The 24829-nt window shown below is 40.0% G+C and overlaps 1 protein-coding gene across 1 annotated transcript; it reads right to left on the reverse strand.

Annotated features, from left to right (window-relative positions):
• Positions 1-20428: 20428 nt before the first annotated feature.
• LOC122042542 (COMPASS-like H3K4 histone methylase component WDR5B) lies at positions 20429-23498 on the reverse strand. The gene is made up of 2 exons (XM_042602709.1): positions 22768-23498; positions 20429-20952 (listed from the first exon to the last, which is right to left on the reverse strand). Exons 1-2 carry the CDS (start codon positions 23443-23445, stop codon positions 20668-20670), a joined length of 963 nt encoding a protein of 320 aa, XP_042458643.1. The 5' UTR covers positions 23446-23498; the 3' UTR covers positions 20429-20667.
• Between the last annotated feature and the right edge of the window lie 1331 nt (positions 23499-24829).

Consider the following 24829-nt stretch of genomic DNA (forward strand, 5'->3'; position numbering starts at 1 on the left):
TTTGGAAAAATGATTAATAAATAAATTTTTTGAAGTGACATAAATTAACACCATTATAAAATTAATTTGTTTTGATGAATTAATAAAGATGATTTTTTATGTAATATAATTTAATTATTTTTAATAAATAAATATTTTTTATTTAAGATTCTTTATTGGTTTGAATGCCTGATTCATTCAACATAAAGATGAATTTGTTTTGAGTTACATATTTCAAAACTCTCATTTTTTTTATTTTATTTTCAAAACTCTCTATAATCATGTAGTAAATTTACGGTTAAATTTTTGTGAAGTTGATAAAAATGCCCTCCCACATGGATATATTTGGTATCTGATTTATTCCCTTAATAATCAGAAGGGGCGACAGATTTTACCATTCACAGCGTGACTTATCGGTGAGTTAATGTCCATTAAATCCAAGGTAAAATCATGAGAGCCCCTCAATTTTATCGGAATATAGTTAAAGTAGCATCCCGTTTGATTTTTTTTTTCTCTCGCATCCTTTTGTAAAATGCCGTAGACGCCCTCTGGTGTAATGCATGTGCACCTTGCCTATACACCTTGCCTATTTTTCATTCTAAATCCAGTCACATTATGATAATTATAAAATTGTAGTTAAGTAATAAAATTATATTATAATAGTTACGGAATTATAGTTTAGTAAAAGATGATAATATTCATTTCAGATGACCTAGTACCACAAGCTCTCCGATTAGATATAGGAAAGTAAATCAAAGATGAATTTACATTATGACATGAGAGGACCGTCCCTCCCAGTCCTCTCCCCTTCCAAATTTTTTTAGTAATATAATTTTATAGAGAAATTTTTTAAATTTTATTATTTATATAAAATACTATATATATATATATATATATATATATCATATATAGTTATTTATACTATATATAGTATAGCGAATATAGCGAAAGGAGATATAGAATTCTGTCCGTTTGGGCAGTAATTGGTCTAGCATAACGAAAAAGGGTGTAAAAACTCACTTAATTTCTTTTCTTCTTCACTCATTAATTTTAATTTAAAACTCGTTGCTTCCTTCATTGTTCAGATAAAATAGGTATATATATTATTTTACCCAAACTTAAAATATATGTATAGTTGGTGTAATTGTAAGTTTTAATTTTATTTTTACACACCTCTTGAGTTGGAATTTTTGTAGGACTGAATTTAAGATTTTTTTCCCTTTATTTTTTACATTTCAACTAAATACATATTATGTATTTTGAAAGTTTAGAGAGGTCATTATTATATAATATATTTAATAATTATTTTTGTAATTTAATATACAGTCCCCTAGACTTAAAATTTTGGATCCGCGAGGTAAATTATGGGAGGTGTTTTGTCCTAAAATAACAATTCTTTATATAGGGGAGGTTAGACACTTAATGAGATATTTTACATCCATTAAGAATTGATCCCAAGATTTATTAGAGCAATCATTCATATAATTACCATAATTGCTACAACTGAAAATAGTGAATTAAATATATTATGATTATTTAATTAATTACTGAATCACTTATGACATGATTTTTTCTTTTAATATTTTCCTTTTTTTAGTAGTAAAAATTTTCCTTTTTTTAGTAGTTGATAGTGTTTGAAAGTGAGTGAGTGAAAAGCTGGGGAGGTGATGGTTTTACTGATCGGATGTGAATTCCGCTCTGCTCTGCAAAATAAATGTTGTTAGTATCGAGTTGAGGAAGGGGTCATAGGTGTTAACCCTCCGATGCTCAAGTCAGTCGCCAGAATGTGAAGAAGAAGTGAAGCAATAGTAGAATTATGCGTCAAAATAGACCATGCGTACCTTCGCTTGTGATAGACCCCCTCTTTATATAGAGCCTTGGTGGACGACGTACACACTCCTCATGGGCACGCTCTCCGATATGTTCATGGTCCCGTCCTCCAACACATTCACTAACATGTTCGGGGTCACGTCCTCCACTATGTCTTATAAAAGGATGTCGTGACCACCGTCTCGCTGCTTGGCCGAGCGGGTCACCCGCTCGCCCCAGGACTGCGCTCCGCCCACAGTTAGGTCTCGCTGTTTGGCTGAGCGGGTAGTCTCTCGGTCGGGGGTCCTTCGCTTTGTCAACTTTAGTTGTCATTCTGTGCAGTGTTTGTGTAATAACCTGCCTTCCTCTGTTCGGACAAAATGATCCGATCTTCCTCAGCATCTCGATAATATGACTTGAGCCAGAAGGATTGTTAGCTCGAACATGTCCCCAGCCGATTGAGCCCTACTTGTCTCGACCGGCTGTTGCATATAATTATATATCCTCCGCTCGACTTTTTGACACTTGGGCGTTGACCATCTTGACTTTGACCTCCACCTTGACGGTTGACCCCGTGCCAGGTGGACTTATTCCTATCGCCGCATCACATGTCTCCCTTTCAAGTCTAGTTAAAGAAGACTGTAAGTCCGACTGACTGGACAAGATGTGTCTTTGTCGACTCTGAGACCCGATCAACCCATATGTTCAAGGTACTGATCGGCATACATGTCCACGTCACTCGGCCTTCCTTCGCTGAACTGGGTCTGTCACTATTGATCAACCCAACCCTTTGAAGACTCAGTCGTTCAACAGTGTGATAATTGCTTATTTGTGCTCGGTCGAAACTGCGAGCGATTATACATGTGACAATTTTTTCTGTGCTCCACGCACTTCTCGGCCGAGCGCCTTGACGTCATCTAAATTTCTTAAAGACCGTGTAAATCTTTGCTCATTATAGACGAGCACGCGGCTATACCTTTTAATTAAGTCTCATTAATGATGTCCGATACTTGAGCACCACGTGCCCCAATTTTTGTCGCTGCATGTTTGACGTGACAGGCGTATATCCGTTGATGACGTGATAGGCGGCTTTTCGAATTCAACGGTTGGATCTCCTTCTAGGTTTTCGTAAGTCTAGATCCGATGACTAAAGTCGATCGGCTACGGGGTTTATAAGCTTCGCGTGCGTCGCCATCTTCCTCACTTTGCGTCTTTTCGGCTTCGAGCTTCGCGGTGACGCTTTGCTTCCTTGTACTCTCCGGTGATCCTTCCCGTAAGCCTCCTCCCCCTTTCGGTCGAATCTTTTTGTTATTCTTCGTCGATCTCTTTATTTCCGATGGCAAGCTCCTCACAACCTTCCATCACCGTCTTTGGGCTCTGGTACACATCCATTGAGTTCAGGTTCGACGCAAGTGACGCTGAGAGTTTGAGTGCTGCTTATGAAATTCCATCTGACTATCAAATCGCTCTTTCTTCGGCTTTCGACTGTTCGAACGAACCGCCTCCTGATTTTGTATGTTTCTTTAGGGACCAGTTTACTGTCGGTTCGCGGTTCTCGGTCCACCTATTTTTTTTTCACAGTTTGTAAATATTTCCGTATCTCTCTCCATCAATTAGTGCCGAATTCCTTTCGGCTGCTGTGTGGGGTCGATGTTCTATTCCGCCTGCACGACATTCCTTTAATCCCTCAGCTCTTCCACTACTTCTATTATTCCAAATTGTTCGAGCCAGGAATCTTTTTATTCCAAGCCCGAGTGGCCTTAGTCTTCTTTGATAAGATGTCGTCCTCCAATAAACATTGGAAGGACTATTATTTTTTCGTTCGCTTTCCCGAGTGGTCTGTTTTCTCGACCGGCTGGTAGTTGGAAGTGGCGAACCCGCCAAAACTCAAGAAGTATAAGAGTCGATCGGACTACCTCCATGCAACTTCATAATTGGTCAGTCAGAAGTACCACATCCACAAGTTGCTGCATGAGGGAGTCTTCTACGTGTTTGGCTTAAGCTCAATTCGCACGAAGCTCCTGTTCAGCCTAGGTATGCTCATCTTCTTCTTCTTCGTTGAATCTAACTGTTTTTTCTCCTTTTTTTGCAGATCACATCATGCTAAGGGTGCGTCTGGCCGGCAAGAGCAAATTGGCGGACACAGAGATCAATGCTACTATCGCGGTCGAGTTGGAGAGCCGATGCTTACAATTGGTCGGCTCCCAGAGGACCCACTTCGCGGAAGCGAGGGAGCGCTGTTGCAGGTGAGTGAAGGAGGAGGTAGCCAGACGATTGGCAGCGGGGTAGCGAGTAAAGCAGGTCTTCGACTAGGGCAACCTCCTGCACTTCCAGTCGATGTAGCCTTAGAGTCGGCCTCTTCTGGGGAACCGCTAAGAAGTTGGTAGAGGCGTGCCACATGGAAGCTGCATCCCGATCTGCTACTTCCGCTATGTAGACCCTGTTAGAGTGTATACTAAAAGCCTAGCTTTTGGTATAAATATTTATCTAGAAATAAGAATCACATTGGTCAAATGTCTACATTTATGATAAATATAGTTGTTCAATTAATTTATATTGTAGATAACATGGTGTGTGGTGTCACACACAGAGGATCATGTTATCAGTACCTTATAAATTATAAACAGTAGCTCACGACCATAATGGAAAGGAACAAACCATTGGAAGGTCGTAGTGTAATTAGGTATTAGTTTATCTTAACTATATAATTACACTAGTACACTTAGAGTGTATTGAGTAGGACCATTAGAGGTCGTTTCTTTTATACTGATTTTATAAAGAAACAAAGACCTCAGTTATTATGGAAGTGTGTGCTCTTAATCCTAATATAATAACAAGCACATATATTTGATATTTATTTCTTTAATTTATCAATGGGTGAGATTTAGTTCGATGAATCAATAAGCCCGATAAGTTGGAAAATGATATCACTTATAGTGTGTGTTGTTGATTATAGAAGGAAACTGTGTCCTAGTGATCTAGGTTGAGAATGTCCCCAAGAGGAGCTCATAAGGATTGTCATGTTAAACCCTGCAGGTGGACTTAGTCCGACATGACGATGAAGTTGAGTGGTACTACTCTTGGAGCTAGATATTAATTAAGTGAGTTGTCAGTAACTTACTTAATTAGTGGACATTTGTTATCTTAAACACAGGGAGACTAACACACTCATAATAAGAAGGAGCTCAAAATGTAATTTGGGATTGGTGCGTAGTTCAATAATAGTTCTTTAGTGGAATGAATTATTATTGATGAAATTAAGTTGTGTGTTCGGGGCGAACACGGGATGCTTAATTTCATCGGGAGACCAAAACCAATTCCTCCTCTCGGTCCCTATCGTAGCCTCTAGTATATAGAGATTTATACCCACCGCATACCCACCTTCTTACCCATCCAATGGGGCCGGCCAAGCTAGCTTGGAACCCAAGCTAGGGCCGGCCAAGACCAAATGGATGAGCCATGTAGGTGGCCGGCCAAAGCTTGGGTCCCAAGCTTAGGTGGCCGACCACTAGAATATTAAAAGGATTTTTATTAAAATTATTTCTTATGTGGATATCATGATTTTAAAAGAGAGTTTAAAAATTAAAAATTTCCTTTTATAACTTTCTACAAAAGATTAAGAGAAGAGATTAATCTCTTTCCTTATTTGTAGTTTAAAAGGATGGTTTTAATTTTTGGTAAAAACTTTCCTTATTTGTAAATCATCTACATATTTAAAAGAGAGTTTAAAATTTGAAATCTTTCCTTATTTGTTGATTAAAGGTGGATTTTAAATTTTAAGAAAACTTTCCTTTTTAATCATGTTCATGATTTAAAAGAGAGTTTAAAATTAAATATTCTCTTTTATAAGTTTTTACAAAAGATTAAGAAAAGATTTGATATCTTTCCTTATTTGTAGATTAAAAGAGATTTTAATTTTTAGAGATAACTTTCTTTTTATCCACATGTCTAAAAGAAAATTTTTAATTTATAAAATTTCCTTTTTATTAACCAATCATGAAAGGATAAAATTATTGGAGAAATTTTTATAAATTTCTAGAAACAAATTAGGAAGTTTTAATTTTTGTTTTAATTAAAACTTTCCTTGATTTGTGGATTGAAGGTGGCCGGCCAAATAAGTTGGAAAAAGGAAATTAATTTTTAATTAATTAATTTTTCTTTTTCATGGCAAAAGAATTAAGGAAGGTTTTATTAATTTTTCCTTATTTGCCAAGACCAAGGATTATAAAAGAGGGGATAGAGGAGGCTTCATGGTGAAGAACTATATTCTTTTTCTTCCTCTCTTTTCTTCTTTGGTGTGGCCGGCCCTATTTCTCTCCTCTCCTCTTGTTGGCCGAAACTTATCTCTTGGTGGAGCTTTTGTTAGTGGCCGGATCAAGGAAGGAGAAGAAGGAGAGAAAGCAAGCCTCGTTTCTAGCATCCCTTGGAGCATGGTGGTGGTGGCCGAACCTCTTCATCCTAGAAGATGTTTTGATGGCCGAAATTTGCAAGGAAGAAGAAGGTGCTTGGTGGTTCTCATCTCGGAAGATCGTTGCCCACACAACGTCCGAGGTTAGAAGAGGAATACGGTAGAAGATCAAGAGGTCTTTCTAAAAGGTATAACTAGTAATTTTTCTTTCCGCATCATGCTAGTTATTTATGGAAATAATACCAAATACAAGAGGCTTACGATTCTAGTATTTCGAATATGTTTTTCGAAGTTGTGTTCTTTTATTTTATTTTTCCTTGTGATTTGATTGTTCTTTTCGGTTAACCTAAAGTTATTTTAGGAAATTAAATATTAGATTTCTATAAAAGGTTTTGTCTAGTCGGTGGTGGTTGCTCCCATATCCAAGAAGGTCATGTGCCTCGCCACGTCAGTACTGGGAACCAATTATGGAAATTAATATTTAATGGAATTAATAACTTAAGGTGATTTGGGTCGAACGTGTTAAGTTCCGCAGGAGATCCAAGTCAAAACCTAAAAGAACAAATAGATTAAGTTTTGGATCAAACGTGTTAAGTTCCGCAGGCGATCCAAAATTTAATTTAAAAGAACACATGGTAGCTAGGAAAAGGTTCAGACCTTTGTACAAAATTTTTGTACAGTGGAACCTCTAGGTTTTCCGAGTAGCAACCAACAGACCCCAATTCGAGCCAGCTCACACCCTCCATCTGAGCAGAGTGAGACCTCTACACACGCTCCTCCCGAACAAGCGGTGACTGTCCTCCATACTTCGATTTCATCTGATTGGACGCCATCCTTGTCTGAATTGCCACGGAACCATCTGCGCGCTGCCGATTTCTTTCATACCGCCTCCCCTGTTGCAGTGACCCAAAAATCATGCATATGGCCAACAAATGTTCCTCGATCGGTCGGCCGGGTGACCTCCACCCCGTCCGGTCCGAGCGGCCAGCGTCACATAACGACAGTCATCCATCTGCCAACAGATGAATGGTGTGACCCAGATGACGCCGCATCCTAGGCCCAGAGCACCAAATAGTTATTCAAGGGCTACTCGCCTAGATATGGGCCGACACCCGGGCCCGTGCGGTGGTCATGCCCCCTGGGGCACTCACCAACAGTCATATCCAGATGTCCACTGGGTAAATATTTAACGTTTATGATTGTTTGCTCCGGTCCTTCTTGTAAAATTTCTTCTTTCCTTGCAGTATTGGGTAAAAAGCCTAGTCATGTGCCAAAGGCTCGCATTTTTGGAACATGAACTCGAGTAGCTGCGTGCCCCGAGTGGCAAAGAAACTGTATCTCAGGAGTGTCTGCAACAGATGAACGTTGAGATCACCCAACTAAAAGCTGATCTGAATAAGAGCTCCGAGCAGCTCGAGACGGAGAAGGCCAAAAGCGCTGACAAGGCTACTAAGTTGGCGCGGCTGAATAAACAGGTCAGCTCCTTCGAGTCCAAGATCAACTTGACCAACACTAGGAAGTTTCGGACCATCGAAGACTTGTTGATCAAAAACAAGGAATTCCGGGTGTTGGCTCAGAGACTCAAGGATACGGAGGTGTCTCTTAACGTCAAGTAGGGGAGTCAGTTGGTCGAACGCTCCACTGCAAAGACCCAACTCGACGCTAAAGATGAAGAGCTGGCCTAGTTGAAGGCAGAGCCGGAAGCCTCCGGAGCGACCCTAGAGATGCATCTAGGGGCAGAGTCTAGTAGATTCGAGCTCATGAAGCGGGCCTATATTTGCCCAGACGTCTTTAATGACAAGGTCGTGGATCGGGAACTCCATCTTTTCAATCTTGCCATCAACGGGACGCTCACCCAATTGAAGGACGACGACTACATTCCAACCACTCTGACAAGCAAGGTCGTCAGTCGAGATAAGCTGACTGAATCACTGCCCGACTATGCTTTAGATTACCTTGAGTGAGTATGCTCTCGCGTATCCCGTCTCCTTTTTGTACTGCCTTCTTGGACTTATAAAAAATTATACAAGTATTAATGAATGGTCACCCGTTTGGTGGACCTTTTTATTTAATGTCGATCCTTCATTCTGCGCAGTTCGACTTTTCCTTTTTATATTTAGTGATTTGTTCCACTATCCTACCGCTCAGGATGAAGCAGGACTGCAAACCGCTTACCCTAAAGCGAAAAACTTTATAGTGTGGCTTCGTGGCCCATCGACTGACGTTGTTTTACTTGCTCAGACAAGCTATTTTTTGCCAATCTCGGGTTTATAGTTGCCACTCGGCTGTTGATTGAGATACGGGTTTAAGGTCGCCGCTAGACTGTTGATGAAGACAAGAGTTTAATGTCGCAGGTCGATTGTTGATGAAGATAGGAGTTTAAGGTCGTCGCTCGACTATTGATGAAGACAAAAGTTTAAAGTCGTCGCTAGACTGTTGATGAAGACAGGAGTTTAAGGTTGTCGCTCAACCATTGATGAAGATAGAGTTTAAGGTCATCACTTGACCGTTGAATGACGTAAACCTGAGTTTAAGGTTGTCGCTCGACCGTTGAATGATGTAGACATGGGTTTAAGGTCACCTCTTGACCGTTGATGAAAACAAGAGTTTAAGGTGTTGGACCCCGTGGTAGTTTTGATATGATCAACCAAGTTAGTTAGGTTTTGCGTTTTGTCTGAACCCTGTGTCTGAGTGTGCAGGAACTTAGGAGCGCAGGAAGTCGAGCGGAAGACGCAGCTAGCGAGAAGGACGACACGGGAAGGGAGCCGACGGACTCGGTGCGTCCGAAGGACGAGAGAGTTGCGGAAGAGTACTCTAGTGGAGCGAGTGTTGGTTGCTACTCGGAAAACCTAGAGGTTCCACTGTACAAAAATTTTGTACAAAGGTCTGAACCTTTTCCTAGCTACCATGTGTTCTTTTAAATTAAATTTTGGATCGCCTGCGGAACTTAACACGTTTGATCCAAAACTTAATCTATTCATTCTTTTAGGTTTTGACTTGGGTCTCCTGCGGAACTTAACACGTTCGACCCAAATCGCCTTAAGTTATTAATTCCATTAAATATTAATTTCCATAATTGGTTCCCAGTACTGACGTGGCGAGGCACATGGCCTTCTTGGATATGGGAGCAACCACCACCGACTAGACAAAACCTCTTATGGAAAGCTAATATTTAATTTCCTAAAATAACTTTAGGTTAACCGAAAAGAACAATCAAATCACAAGGAAAAAAAAACAAAAGAACACAACATCGAAAAAACATATTCGAAATTCTAGAATTATAAGCCTCTTGTATTTGGTATTATTTCCATAAATAACTAGTATGATGCGGAAAGAAAAATTACTAGTTATACCTTATAGAAAAACCTCTTGATCTTCTACCGTATTCCTCTTCTAACCTCGAACGTTGTGTGGGCAACGATCTTCCAAGATGAGAAACCACCAAGCACCTTCTTCTTCTCCTAGCTAGGTTCGGCCAACACAAAGAAGCTTCACCAAGGACGAAGAACAAAACACCAACCAAGCTCCAAGGGATACAAGTTTTCTCTCCTTCTTCTTCTTCTTCTCCAAGTAGTATCCGGCCACCACAAGAACTCCAAGCAAGAGATAGTTTCGCCACCACAAGAGAGAAAGGAAGAGGATGGCCGGCCACAATAATTTTCTTCAAGGATGAATAATTTCGGCCACCACCAATGCTCCAAGGGATGCTAGAGATGAGACTTGCTTTCTCTCCTTCTTCTCCTTCCTTGATCCGGCCACAAACAAAAGCTCCACCAAGAAGATAGGTTTCGGCCAACAAGAGGAGAAGAGAGAAAGAGAAGGGTCGGCCATCACACCAAGGAAAAGAGGGAGAAAAATAATAGAGGTTGTTCACCATGAAGGCACCCCTACCCCTTCTTTTATATTCCTTGGCTTTGGCAAATAAGGAAATTTATTTATAATAAAATTTCCTTAACTTTCCTTGACAACAATTAATTAAGAATAAATTTTCCTAATTAATTGTATGTGGCCGGCCACCTCATGTAGAGCAAATAGGATAATTTTAATCAACAATTAAAACTTCCTTTTTTGTCTTTGGAAATTTTAAAAAATAAAATTTCCTTTTAAAATCCCTTTATGGTTGATAAAAAGAAATTTCTATAATTTTAATTTTCAACATGTGAATAATTTTTCAGAGAGAAAAAATAAAATATCTTTCCAATCTACAAATAAGGAAAGAGATCTAATCTCTTTCTTTTAATCTTTTTGTGGATCTTTTTAAAGAGAGATATTTTAATTTTAATTCTCTGTAATAAATTATATCTTCCACATAATAAAAATTAAAATTAAAATTCTTTTCAATTTAATGGGGGCCGGCCACCTAAGCTTGGGTTCAAGCTAGGGCCGGCCACCTATGAACCAAGGCTTGGCCGGCCCTAGCTTGAACCACAAGCTAGCTTGGCCGGCCCCTTTCTCATGGGTATGAAGGTGGGTATAGGTGGGTATAGTGTTCTATAAATAAGAGGCTACGATAGGGACCGAGAGGAGGAATTCGTTTTGGTCTCCCGATAAGATTAAGCATCCCGTGTTCGCCCCGAACACACAACTTAATTTTATCAATAATAATTCATTCCACTAGAGAACTATTATTGAACTACCGCACCAATCCCAAATTACATTTTTGGGCTCCTTCTTATTATGAGTGTGTTAGTCTTCCTGTGTTTAAGATATCGAATGTCCACTAATTAAGTGAGTTACTGACAACTCATTTAATTAATATCTTAGTCCAAGAGTAGTACCACTCAACCTTATTATCATGTCGGACTAAGTCCACCTGCAGGGTTTAACATGATAATCCTTATGAGCTCCTCTTGAGGACATTATCAACCTAGTATATCTAGGACACAGTTTCCTTTTATAATCAAAAACACACACTATAAGTGATACCATTTCCCAACTTATCGGGCTTATTGATTTATCGAACTAAATCTCACCTATTGATAAATTAAAGAAATAAATATCAAATATATGTGCTTGTTATCAAATATATTAGGATTAAGAGCACACACTTCCATAATAACCGAGGTCTTTGTTTCTTTATAAAGTCAGTATAAAAGAAACGACCTCAAATGATCCTACTCAATACACTCTGAGTGTACTAGTGTAATTATACAGTCAAGATAAACTGATACCTAATTACACTACGACCTTCCAATGCTTTGTTCCTTTCCATTATGGTCGTGAGCTACTGTTTATAATTTATAAGATACTGATAACATGATCCTCTGTGTGTGACACCACACACCATGTTATCTACAATATAAATTAATTGAACAACTACATTTATCATAAATGTAGACATTTGACCAATGTGATTCTTATTTCTAGATCAATGTTTATACCAAAAGCTAGGCTTTTAGTATACACTCTAACAGCGAGAAGAACGTGCGCGGCGTTCGAGGGACGAGAAGCCGGACGGAAGCATGCTCGAGGAGAAGGCCGGGAACTGGGTTCGGGTGAGCCCTATTCCGGATGGCCGCAATCACCCAAGGAGCCGAACCGGAGCAAGTCAACTGGAGTTGACTTGTCGACGGTTCGGTCGACCGAACCTATTGATTGGTCGACCGAACTCTTCATTAACCAAAGCCAATCGCAGCAGACACGTCGAATGCCATGTCAGAAGTTGACCGTTGGTGAAGCTGATCGGTCAACCGAACCTCCTGATCGGTCGACCGAACCCAAGTTTATCCAGAGACCAAGTCGAGCAGTTTGATCGGGCCAACTCAGCTGGAAGACCGTTGGCCGATCGGTCGACCGAACAAAAGCTCATCCTCAGAGACTGCACCTGGACGAAAGACTGGGCAGGTACAACAGGTTCGGTCGACCGAACCTGGGGATCGGTCGACCGATCCGTCTCGAGTCAAACCTGATCCCGAAGGTTCAGATAAACTGATAAGCTCTAGAACCCCTATATAAAGGGGGGCTCGGGTAGCTATTCAATACAACGATTAGATACGAAATTCAACTCTGTAATTACTGTTTAAGCAACTTCTGTGCTCTTAAAGTGTACAAGGCTTCTCCGCCTTCAAAGAAGGAGTTTCTTACTGAGCTTTCCATCGCCCTAGATTAACAACCCTCTTGGTTGTAACCAGGTTAAAAATTCTGTCTTCACTTCTCTTTCTTTTATTAAGTGTTGCTTTATTTTTGAGTTGAAAAGCTTTGAAGAGGGTAACTTTTATTTGCAGGCAATTCACCCCCCTCTTGCCGGCCTCCGCTGCACCAACATAAGGTCGCCGCTCGACCGTTGAATGATATAGACATGGGTTTAAGATCGTCGCTCGACCGTTGATGAATACCAGTCCGATCAGCATACGTGTCTTGAATACACTAATAAAATTCATAGTTTTCCTGCATTCACAAGGCACATTCATGCATTTACATTGGGACTCATTCACACACCTCTCACCCGGCTCTATAAGGTTAAAGGTAGTTCACGCTCCAAGGATGCTCGAGCTGTCTGCCATTTTCGTCCTGCAGGTAGTATAATCCTAAGTGGAGCTTTTGCACTACTTTAAAGGGACCTCTCCAGGGAGCTTCGAGCTTGATTACATCTTCGACCGGCTTTATTCTTTTCCAAATTAGATCACCGACCTGGAAGGACCTCGGGATCACCCTTCAGTTGTAGTTTTGTGTCATCCTCTACCGGTATGCCGTGAGCCGAACGATAACCTTATCCCGCGCCTCATCCACCAAGTCGAGCTCTATTAGCCTCCGCCTGACATTCCCCCCGTTGTAGAGCTGTACCCGGTCGGACTCCACCACGACTTCAACGGGGACCATTGCTTCGCCTCCATACACCAGCTGAAATAGTGTTATGTCGGTCGCCTCTTTTGGAGTTGCGCGAAGTACTCACAGGACACTCGAGAGCTCATCGACCCAACTTCCTCCCGTGTGGTCGAGTCGAGTCCGTAGACCCTTGAGGATCTCTCGGTTCGTGACTTCCGCCTGACCATTGCTTTGGGGGTAGGCCACTGAGGTGAAAGTCTGCTAGATGTCGTAGCCTTCGCACCACTCTCTGAGCCTCCGACCGAAAAATTACCTTCCATTATCCGAGATGAGCCGGTGGGGGATGCTGAACCGACATAAGATGTTCTGTCATAGGAATTTGATGACCATCTGCTCGCTTATCTTTGTTAGTAGCTCAGTCTCCACCTATTTTGAGAAGTAGTCCACTGTGTTGAGCAGGAACCTCCGCTGACCGGTCACTATGGGAAACGGTTCAACAATGTTCATGCCCCATTAATCGAACTGGCAAGACATCGTGGATGTCTTTATCCTCGCAGTCAGTCGGTGTGAGATGTTGTGATACCTTTGGCAGGACAGATAGTTGGCTACTGTCCGAGCGGCATTCTCTTGGAGCGTGGACCAAAAATATACAGCCAAGAAAATCTTTCAGGCCAGCGAACGATCACCCGGATGGCTTCCATAGGTGTCATGATGTACTTCTTGGAGTATATACTCCATGTCCTCCTGGACCACATATTTGAGTAGCGGTCTTGAGAAAGATCTCTTATAAAGCTGGTCTCCGATCAGAGTGAATCATCCGACCCTCTTTTTTAGTAGTCGAGCTGCCTTATGGTCGGCCGACGTGCTACTCGATCGGAGGAATTCAATCAACGACATTCTCCAGTCGCTCGGGAAGACCACTCCCTCCATCCGGTCAATGTGTGCCACCAATGAAACCTGTTCGATCGGTTGGCTAATCACGACCGGTGATAATGAACTAGCTAATTTAGCCAGTCCGTCCGCGGCTTGATTATCCGATTGGGGGATCTTTTGAACAATGACCTCTTGAAAATTTACCTTCAGTTTCTCAAAGGCTTCTACATATAACTTGAGTCGGGAGCTACTAATCTCGAACGCCCCCAATAGCTGTTGGGTGACCAACTGGGAGTCTGAGTGAATGAGAACTTTTGTTGCTCTAACATGCCGTGCTGCCTGTAAGCAGGCTATCAAAGCTTCATATTCGGCTTTGTTGTTGGTGGCAAGATAATCCAACCGAACGGAAAGTTGCATCCGATCTTCCCGAGATGAGATAAGCAGAAATTCGATCTTGCTACCCTGCCGAGTGGATGAACCATCGACATATATTTTCCAAACAGATTCCGGCTCGACGTTCTGGACCTCTATGACTAAATCAACCAAGGCCTGAGCTTTGATTGTCGTTCGAGGTTGGTATTGAATGTTGAACTCACTTAGTTCGATTGTCCACTTGATCAGCTATCCGGACGCCTCTGGGTTAAGGAGGACTCTTTACAAGGTGCTATTCGTCATCACGATGATCGGATGTGTGAGGAAGTATAGGTGGAGACTCCGAGCGACAAGCACCAATGCATAAGCTAATTTTTCAAAACCAGTATAGCGGGACTCGACATCTTTCAATATATGGCTTAAAAAGTACACGGATTGTTGTTCATGACCATTCTGCTTAACTAATGCCAAGTCGACCGCATACTCGGTGGACAACAAATAGATCTAGAGCGACTCCCCAGCACTTGGCTGAGCTAACACATGCAGGGAGTTAAGATACTTCTTGAGCTCTTCCAACGCCCGGTCGCACTCCGCATCCCACGGGAATTTTGACGCTCGACGCATCACCTTGAAAAATAGTAGGTTCCGGTCGGATGACTTGGATATGAATTTGGACAATGTTATGATCCGCCTGGTCAGCCGTTGGCTTTTCTTTAAGCTGCGTGGCGGGGGAATGTCTTGCAGCGCCTTCACCTTACTCGAATTCTTCTCGATCCCCCGCTCGGTGATGATGTAACCCAGAAACCTACCGCTCCTCGCGCTGAACAGACTCTTGTTTGGATTCAGCTTTATTCCATAGGCCCTAAGAATCTGACATGTCTCGTCGACGTCTGCATAAAGGTCGATAGATCGGAGGAATTTTATTAAAATGTCATTAACATGTACCTCCATATTAAGGCCGATATGCCGTCGAAAAATCTTGTTCATTAGCCTTTGATAGGTGGTATCGACGTTCTTCAGTCCGAACGACATAACGTTATAGCAATACGTTCTATCAACCGTAATGAAGCTGGCATTTTTCTGATCTTATCGGGCGAGCGACACTTGGTGGTATTCCTGATACGCGTCGAGCATGCAGATCAACTCACAGCCTGTTGTGGAATCCATGATCTGATCTATCCTAGGCAGCAGATAGAAATCCTTTGGGCATGCCTTATTTAAATCACGGGAGTTGATGCAAACCCACCATTTGTTGCCCAGCTTGGAGACCAATATCACATTAGCAAGCCAACTCGGGAATTAGACTTCCTGTATATGACCGGCCACCAACAATTTCTCTATCTCCGTCCGGATGATCAGGTTTTGTTCCGCTCTGAAGTCCCTTTTCTTTTGCTTTATTGGTCAGACGTCCGATCGGACATGAAGCTCGTGTTGCGTCACGCTTGGAGAGATTGCGAGGAGCTCGTGGGTCGACCAAGCGAACACGTCATGATTTTGCCTGAGGCAAGCAACCAGCTCTACCTTCTTCTCACTCTCTAGATCGGTGGCAATGAAGGTGGTTGGTTCCGATTGGCTCGGGTAGATATGGACCTCCTCCTTTTCTTTGTACACTAGCGTAGGAGGCCTCTCCGTGATAGCGTTCACACCCAAGCGTGGATTTTTTCGAGCAACCTTTGCTTCTGCTCTGACCATCTCGATTTAGTATCACCGAGCGACCAATTGGTCGCCTTTGACTTCTCCGACCCCGTCGTCCATCAAGAATATGACCTTCTGACAATAGGTGGAGACCACTGCTCGGAATTCGTTGAGAGCCGGTCGACCTAGAATGACATTGTAGACCGAAGATGCGTCCACCATGATGAATTTTGTAGTCCTTGTCCTCTTCAGGGGCTCCTCTTTGAGCGAGATGGTCAGTTTGGTCTGGCCGATCGGCAACACTTCGTTGCTCGTGAAGCCCTAGAGCGGGGTCGTCATTGGCAGCATCTCGCTCCGGTCGATTTGCAACTGATCGAATGCCTTCTTGAATATGATGTACACTGAACTCCCTGTATCATGAAAGTTTAGTGAATTGTATAATTGGTGATTACCGCTCGGATGATCAGTGCATCGTCATGAGAAATTTCCACTCCTTCCAAATCTCTCGGGCTGAAGTTGGTCTCGGGTCCTTCGGCGTTCTCTTTGCTGCAGTCGACAACATGGATCTCGAGTCGCCAAACATGCGACTTCCTCACTCGGTTAGAATCAATGTCAGTCGACTCACTAGTGATCATTCCTATTTCTCCCCGAGTGACATTGCTCTGGTTCTCCTCGTCCCATTCCGATGGTCTAATCAGCTCGACAGATGCTCTGGCAGGGCTTTTGTTATTCCTTTGCGGGAGTTTGCGATGATGTGGCTCAGCCGTCCTCCTTTCCTTCTCCCTTCTTCCCATAGACGACACCCAAAATGATTCTATTCAAAAGCAAGCAAGTGAAAAGCTAGGGAGGTGGCGGTTTCGCTGACCGGATGTGGATTTTGCTCCACTCTACAAAACAAACGATGTTAATGCCGAGCCGAGGAAGAGCTCTTTGATGTCGGCACTCCGACGCTCAAGTCAGTCACCGGAATGTGGAGAAGAAGTGAAGCAATAGTAGAATTATGCGCCAAAAATAGACCATGCGTACTTCCGCCGGTGATGGACCTCCCTTTATATAGAGCTCTGGTGGGTGACGTACACGCTCCTCATGGGCATGTTCTCCGATATGTTAGTGGCCACGTCCTCCAACACGTTCGTGGCCACGTTCTCTAACATGTTCGGGGCCACGCCCTCCACTTCCCTATGAAAGGATGTCACAAGGACCACCGTCCTACTGTTTGGCCGAGCGGGTGACCTGCTTGGCCAGGACTGCGCTCTGCCCATGGTCAGGTCCCGATGTTTGGCCGAGCGGGTAGCCGCTCGGCCGGGGATCCTCGCCTCTGTCAACTTCAGTTGTCATTCCGGTCGATGTCTGTGTAATAACTTGCCTTTTTCCGTTCAGAAAAAAATGATCCTATCTTCCTCAGCATCTCGATAATATGACTTGAGCGCTTGCCTATGGTATTCTCCCGAGTTGGAAAAATTGTCCGCTCGGACATGCCTCCTACCTGTCCCGACCAACCATTGCATATATCCTTTGTTCGGCTCTTTGGCACTTGGACATTGACCATCTTAACTTTGACCTCCATCATACTGGTTGACCCCGTGTCAGGTGAACCTCTTCCTATCACCGCATCAATAGTGTTATAGATACGTTTGATATTGAAGGTATATCATAAATATGAAATTTATTTCTTAATTATCTCATCAAGTTAGAGAAGGACATATCATAATTATTCAATTACTAACTAAATTACTTGGAACATAAAACATACACATAGAACATACACACAACAAAAGGTCATCAATTAGATCGTTTTAGGGTTTATATGTTTAGACTTTAGGATTACCTAGTAAGCAACTTATAAATGAAATTGTCACTCTTCTCTCAATCAAAAAATTAATTCCGTATTCCTCTTGGGCATGGATTACAGTTGTAACAACCAAGGATGGAATCATGAAAATCATATGGAGGCCTCCACGGGTTGACACAATTAGTACTTATATGAATAGTTTCTCTAATATATCTTAAGGTTAATTTTTAGGTGTAAAATATCTTGTTGAGTGTTTGACCTCTCTGTACAAATGACCGTTTTGTTAGGGTAAATGTCCAACATGATTTATCTCCTTCAGAGAGTATGAGGTCGTTATGAAGGAATCGCTAAGATAATGATTTTACCTATTTTTTTCAAATGAAAATCATTTGACATTATCAATTTCTTTTATGATAAACCTTTGAATTATATTATACTAGCATAGGGTGATAAATTTCCTTTTGAATTTGAGAAGAAGTATTTTGAGGTGTATTTTCTAAAATAATAAATCTTACATCATCATTATAAGAAGTTTTATTTTATGATTTCTATAAAATTGTCACAATTATGTGAGCCTTGAGATTCATGGTGATCTCTAAAACTTAAATCTTAGAATGCACATAACTTTACATGATCAATTGAAACTTTAAGTCGTAAACGATTTTTTATAACTAACTCCAAAGATTATTTGTCTATAATATTATTAATATGTTTCAATTAGTTTATTTAATCATGGGAACTTTTTATAGCATTTTTGTGTACATAATTAGGATCAATCCCTTCATGAGTAAAAAATAAACAATTTTTATAACTATTCACATTTTTTTCAAGATTGAATCCTTCAATAATAAATGGATCGATCCAAAATATGTATTTAGCTTGACAATAATAAAACATAGAAGAAAATAGCTTGGGAAAATTTACATGCAGTCTCCATTGACAAACACAACTTTGCATGTACTCCCCATTGGAAAAATTATTTGTTTTCACTCCCTAATCTAATATACTTACCTAATTGCCCCTGATATTTTAAGTATAAAAAGTCTAAAAATGAGTATAAATCCTCTTAAATTCAGTACATTAAACTAGAATTTAGTATATTTTCTATCAAATTGAGTACGATTCTTTTTCCACCTCAATTGGATAGAAAATATACTAGATTTTCTTTAAATGGTACTCAATTGGATGGAAAATATACTAGATTTTCTATAAATGATACTCAATTGAATAAAAAATATATTAGATTTTTTTTTCAAATGTTACTGAATTTAGGAGGAATTATATTAAATAGGAAAAAAGTCATACTCAATTAAATAGAAAATATACTCGATTTTAGTTTAAAATGATGAATTTAATAGAAATTATACTCATTTTTAGACTATTTATACCTAAAAAATATGAAGGCCAATTTTAATAGAAAATATACTCAAATATACTAGATTTTCTTTAAATGATACTCAATTTGAAAATATACTAGATTTTATTTAAATGATACTTAATTGGATAGAAAATATACTAGATTTTCTTTTTACATGGTGCTGAATTTAAGAAGAATTATATTAAAATAGAAAAAAAAATATACTCAATTTAATAGAAAATATACTCGATTCTAATATAAAGTGCTGAATTTAAGAGGAATTATACTTATTTTTGGACCTTTTATACCTAAAAATCTGAGGGGCAATTAGGTCACAATATTTGCATGAGGGAGTTGAAGCAAATAAAACTTTGCATGTAGGGAGTGGAAACAAAGTTTGTTATGAGTAGGGATTACATGTAAAATTTAAGTTGTCATTGGTGATTTTTCTCTACTTAGCTATATTTTTTGACTGAGCAAATGAGAAAATAACTTATATCAAGCAGATAAAAATTCCTTTTGATTTTTGTTAACAAATTTAGTAGAGTTATCTGAGATTACTTCATAAGAATCGACAATCAAATAAGTACGTCTAATTACATTTATTTTCTCAAGTTATCCATATGAATTTAGATCCGGTTCAATTATAATATTGTCATCTTTATCAATTTTTCAAAACTTAGTCGGAGAAGATTTTATAGTTAAAACTTTATCTTCGAAAAGATTGAAAATCTCGGGTTGAATATTATCACGGACAATATCAAATGACTATCTTTAGAAGTAGGAATCATTTTTTTTTCTTACTCATAATGAACCCATATGAGAAATATTTGTAAGTAATCAATTAATCTAGAAAATATCACATATATTATAAACAATTACATGCATAAAATATCAAAAGTTACTTACGGGATGAAGAATCTAAGAACTAGAAATGGAAATGGAAATTTTGATTCAAGATAAATATCAAAAGTTACTTATGGGATGAAGAATCTAAGAAATAGAAATGGAAATTTTGATTTAAGATTGGGTTCTTCGCCCCATCTATCAAAGACTTAGGGTTTAGACAACTCACAATCTCGTATTTTTAATTCATTTTTATTCTTAACTTTTTGTTATTTTTTAATTTTATTTAAAGGAGAAAAAAAATTATTTAAAACTTACATTAACAATGCTTAAGGGAGCGGTGGGGAAGTTCGGACAATGTCTTACTTTTTTAATTATTATTTCTATTCTTAATTCCCTTACCTCCAAAGAAGCTGATTCGTAATTGCTACAGCATGAAAATACAATACAACACCAAAATGATTGATAAGAAAAGTAAATGAGAAATAAATACGTGCGCCTTTAAGAAATTCCGCAATTGTCCTTTAGTCAATTGCTGAAAAAAAATATCATTTCAACTCTCTTTTTCTATTCTCATCGCCATTGCATTCCATTAGCAAACGTAAAATAATTCCTCATTAACTCAACATTTACATAGACTTCGCAGAACTGTCCAACCAGCACATTCCTCACAGAGCAACAGAGACATTGATAGATAAATGATACAATTATTGTTACCTTTAAACAAGCAAGTGACCCACAGAGCAACAGATACACTGGTATCTGATCGGTGTAGCTATTGTTACCCTCAAACAGACTATTGAACCCAAATCCTGACTGCCTTCAAACAGACTATTGAACCCAAATCCTGACTGTTCTATCATTATGAAGGCCAGCAGAAGCAATTTTGTTTTCCATGGGATGACAAGTAACTGAGATGACTGTGTCGGTGTGGCCTTCCAGTTTTTGAATTATCTGTTTACTTTGAAGGTCCCATATATAGACGCAGTTATCTTCTGAGCCGCTGACTATATATTTACCATTTGTGACAGAAAAGGTAGAAGTGATGCAGTATTGTCGGTTGACATGGCCTGTATAAACCTTTAAGAACTTCCCCAATGCATAATTGCATAACTTCTGCATGCATAATGTTGGAAAGAGAATCAACGGTTGAAACAAGGTAAAAATAGGAGACGATCTAAAAAAAATCAATTTCAGATTTCAGACTAACATAGTGCTATAATGTTGAGTTATGTTAAATTTGACGACTTTGTACTTGGGAATAAAGACTAGCATTATTCATCTTACCAAACATATGTAAAGAAATCACAAAATTAAATATAGCTGTCTATATTTAAGACTAACTTCCTTTATGTTGGATGTCTATATTTATTTAAATATAAATGATGATATACTAGAGGATAAAGTGCAATGATGTAGAAGGATCTATATAGCCAACTCTACCCAGTGAAATACGACACAGTTATTGTTATTGTTTTATGATGGATGTCAACATTATTTTGATGTGGATGACAATTACTATAATGCCCTAATGCACAAATTAGACGGTGCATCAGGTGTGATGGTCCATGCCAAGTCTAACTGATGGGTTAATTTGTTAAACTAATTTCAATCTAATAAACAAACAAATATAAATGGATGACATGGATTGAAATCAAGAATTACTTAGGCTAATTAACATTTATTATTATATTTATGTATTCTATGTTATATGAGTTGCTTAAATTCATATGCAAAATTCTTACATCGATTTATGGATTTCATTAATTTGACATGCTAAGTGACAAACAGAACTTTCCATAAGGATTTCTTAGGTTAATGAATGTGATATATGGAAAATATGTATTTTTTTTCCTTTTGTATAGACAATATATCGTGATGCATTGTTAGGAATATAATTGGCAAAATACTACTTAATGTGAATTGCATATGTGCAAATTTATACATTGTTGCGAAGACTCTACAACATAATGATTGCTTGTGCATATTTAATATTAAAGCCTCAGTGACTGATAGGACTAGTGGACTAAGCAATGTCAAACAACAATGCTTCACATGAAGTAAAAAGAAGAAAAATAATAATATCTACAAGATGTGTCTTGATGTGAATCGAGATGGAGCTCTTCAAGATATAGGTGATGGAGTACCCATTCTTTATACTTAGATGAGTTGAGATGGTGATACTTAATTGAACCAACTGCCAAGTAAGCAACAACCATCCCAGTCAAAGGGAATACGTGAAGGACACATACTAATTCTATACCCATCTAATGTTTGCTTCCCTTCCTCTCGCTCTACACTCAAAAAATCCAATGGCATTGTCACCCAAAAGAATTTCCCTCTTGGTCAAGTTAGTTTGCAAGAGCCATTAACATAAAGTGTTTAAGTATGATTGCTTCACACATATCCAAGTGAGTGAATAGAGTTCAGATATTGGATAAGTAGTTATGGTTGTCCAAAAAAACTTTAGCATGAATCTTTATGTGTGGGCAAGTGTGATATGCAACATACTTTACTTCAATATGTTCACCTTCAACAGCCAGACCTATAACGCCATTGAAGTGTTCGCTATATAGAAATAAAGAACTATGTCATGTTCATCCTCAATATTTGCCCGTGATTTAACATCGTTATCCTCCTCACTATTATGTTCCTCCAAAACTACTATAAGCATATATGTCACCAAAAGACTGATCATCTGTTCTCCAAATGGATACGCATTGTGATGAGCCTGATAAAAAAATATGGGCTTCTTCAATTATATCCAGACAGAGCCCTATCTCTATCTTATAAAAAAAACAAATTGAAGATGAAACCCTCAACCTTAGCCCTATCTCAATTAAATAACATGGTTAATGTCTAATTCAGTAAAATCGATGATAAGCAAAACCAATCCCAAATAAATGAATGCAAGAAGAAACTTGATCTTACCAGGGTGTCATCGAGGGTAGCAATAAGAATAAACTTTCCATTGGGGGCGAACTTGGCGAAGGACACAGCAGGTGTCTTGTCGTCGATAAGCACCTTGAGGCACGCCCCTGACACCGCGTCCCAGATCTTACACGACCCGTCACGGCTACCTGAGACGATGATCGATCCATCCCGAATAAAATGGACAGAGGTTACTGGTTCGTCGTGCGCCTCAATTGTCTTGACGCATTTGCCACTCTTGACATCCCAGACCCGCACAGTCTGGTCGAACGAGCCGGAGGCGATGCGATCGGAAGGGGGGTTGAAGTCGACGCAGAAAACCAAGGAGAGGTGGCCGCGGAGGATCCTGACGCAGTCGGTTGGGGGCCGAACGTCCCAGACGCGGAGCGTGCGATCGTCGGAGGCAGAGCAGATGTAGTGGGAGTCAGAGGACCAGGCGACGTCAGATACGCCTTCAGCATGGCCGATCAAGGTAGAGACAGCGGCGAAGGTTTTGGCGGACCAGATGATGACGGTCTTGTCGAGAGAGGCAGAAGCCAGCAAGAGGCCATCGTTGGAGAACTTCACGCATGAGACGGCGCGCGAATGGCCGGTGAGAACGTGCGCGAGAGTGTAAGGCCGATAGGGAGGCGGCTCCGCCGTGGTGGAGGAGGCACCACCAGGGACGGGGGCGGACATGTAGCCCTTTCGATGCCCTAGTCAAATTTCGTACTTCTGGAGACCGAGCGATTAATGTCGGCTTTTCACCATTCGATTTTAGAATTTATAGTGGGGATTATCTCGATTTGCCATAACGAACTGTATTTTTAATTATTTATTTCCTAAAATACTTTCTTTCTTTAAAAATATAAAATATTAATAATACCGTATTATTTGTCACATATACTAAATTATAAATCATTCAGCAAATTTAACTATTAAAAAAATTCGTATGGTAAAAACCGTATCTACTATAATATTAATTAAAACACGTAACTACTGTTTTAGTAGTTAAGATTTTATAGTTATTAACTTATTATAATATAGATGTGTCTTCTTTAACAGTATTCATACCATAACAATTATGATTTTATAAGAGTTATAATATAACTTATCTTATTCAAAAATATATACGTTATGAGACCGGTTCAAGATTTAATATGTATAACAGAATATAATAATATCAAAAAAAAATATTAATCTTACTAGGTAACGTCGAATCTGGGATGATCGATTCAATCCCATGGAAGTTTTCATCAGCCACCAGGATAAATCGAGAAGCGCTTGCAGCGGGCAGCTCAGGAGCTTAACATCTTTTAATGTGTACCCCATTTGAATTTTTTTTTTTTATAAATTCGTCATAATTAAAACTCGAACAATGATACTTGGATGATAATTTGAGGATCGTAGTATTTCATACGAAAGATGCTTAATGCCAGTGATTTTTGGGTTATCTGACTTTCTATGTCAACCTTTACACCTTCCAATAGATATCTTGCGATTTTTGCATTACTATAGCCGGGGGCATAATAATATCAAACAAAGAAGATTGATTGGGTGGGGCTGATTGAAAATAAAAAAGGACACATTTTGATTGTTTTCGATAAAATGAAGCGTCAATCTGAATTTTGTCCTAATATATTTTTAAAAAATTAAGACAATGAAAGCCATTTCTTGGCAGTTCGATTCCTCTGGACCAATTTCCCCTGGATCATCTCTGGACCACAAATAATCATTTAAAAGGTTAGCACGTGCATTGCACATGCACATGCAAACACAACTCACGCAGAAGCCAATCTCACGCGAAGCCCTAACCTCTCACCTTCGGCCACTTCCACTATCCGCCGACGCCATCTTCCACCTCCGCTGTCTGCCGGCGCCGTCTTCCACCTCGCCGACAAATTTCGGAGTCCTAACCCCTCCCCGACGACCTCCAGAATATCTTCGACGGCCTCCAGCGGATCCTACTCACGTAGAGACCCACCGCGATCCGACGGCGACGACCCGGTTCCCTGACTCCTCCGAGGCCCAGCCCTACCCGCGATCGGTGACGACCCAAGCTCTGTCGTCGTTTCTGCGTGAG

Source organism: Zingiber officinale, chromosome 2A, assembly GCF_018446385.1.
Source record: "Zingiber officinale cultivar Zhangliang chromosome 2A, Zo_v1.1, whole genome shotgun sequence".
Classification (NCBI taxonomy): Eukaryota; Viridiplantae; Streptophyta; class Magnoliopsida; order Zingiberales; family Zingiberaceae; genus Zingiber; species Zingiber officinale.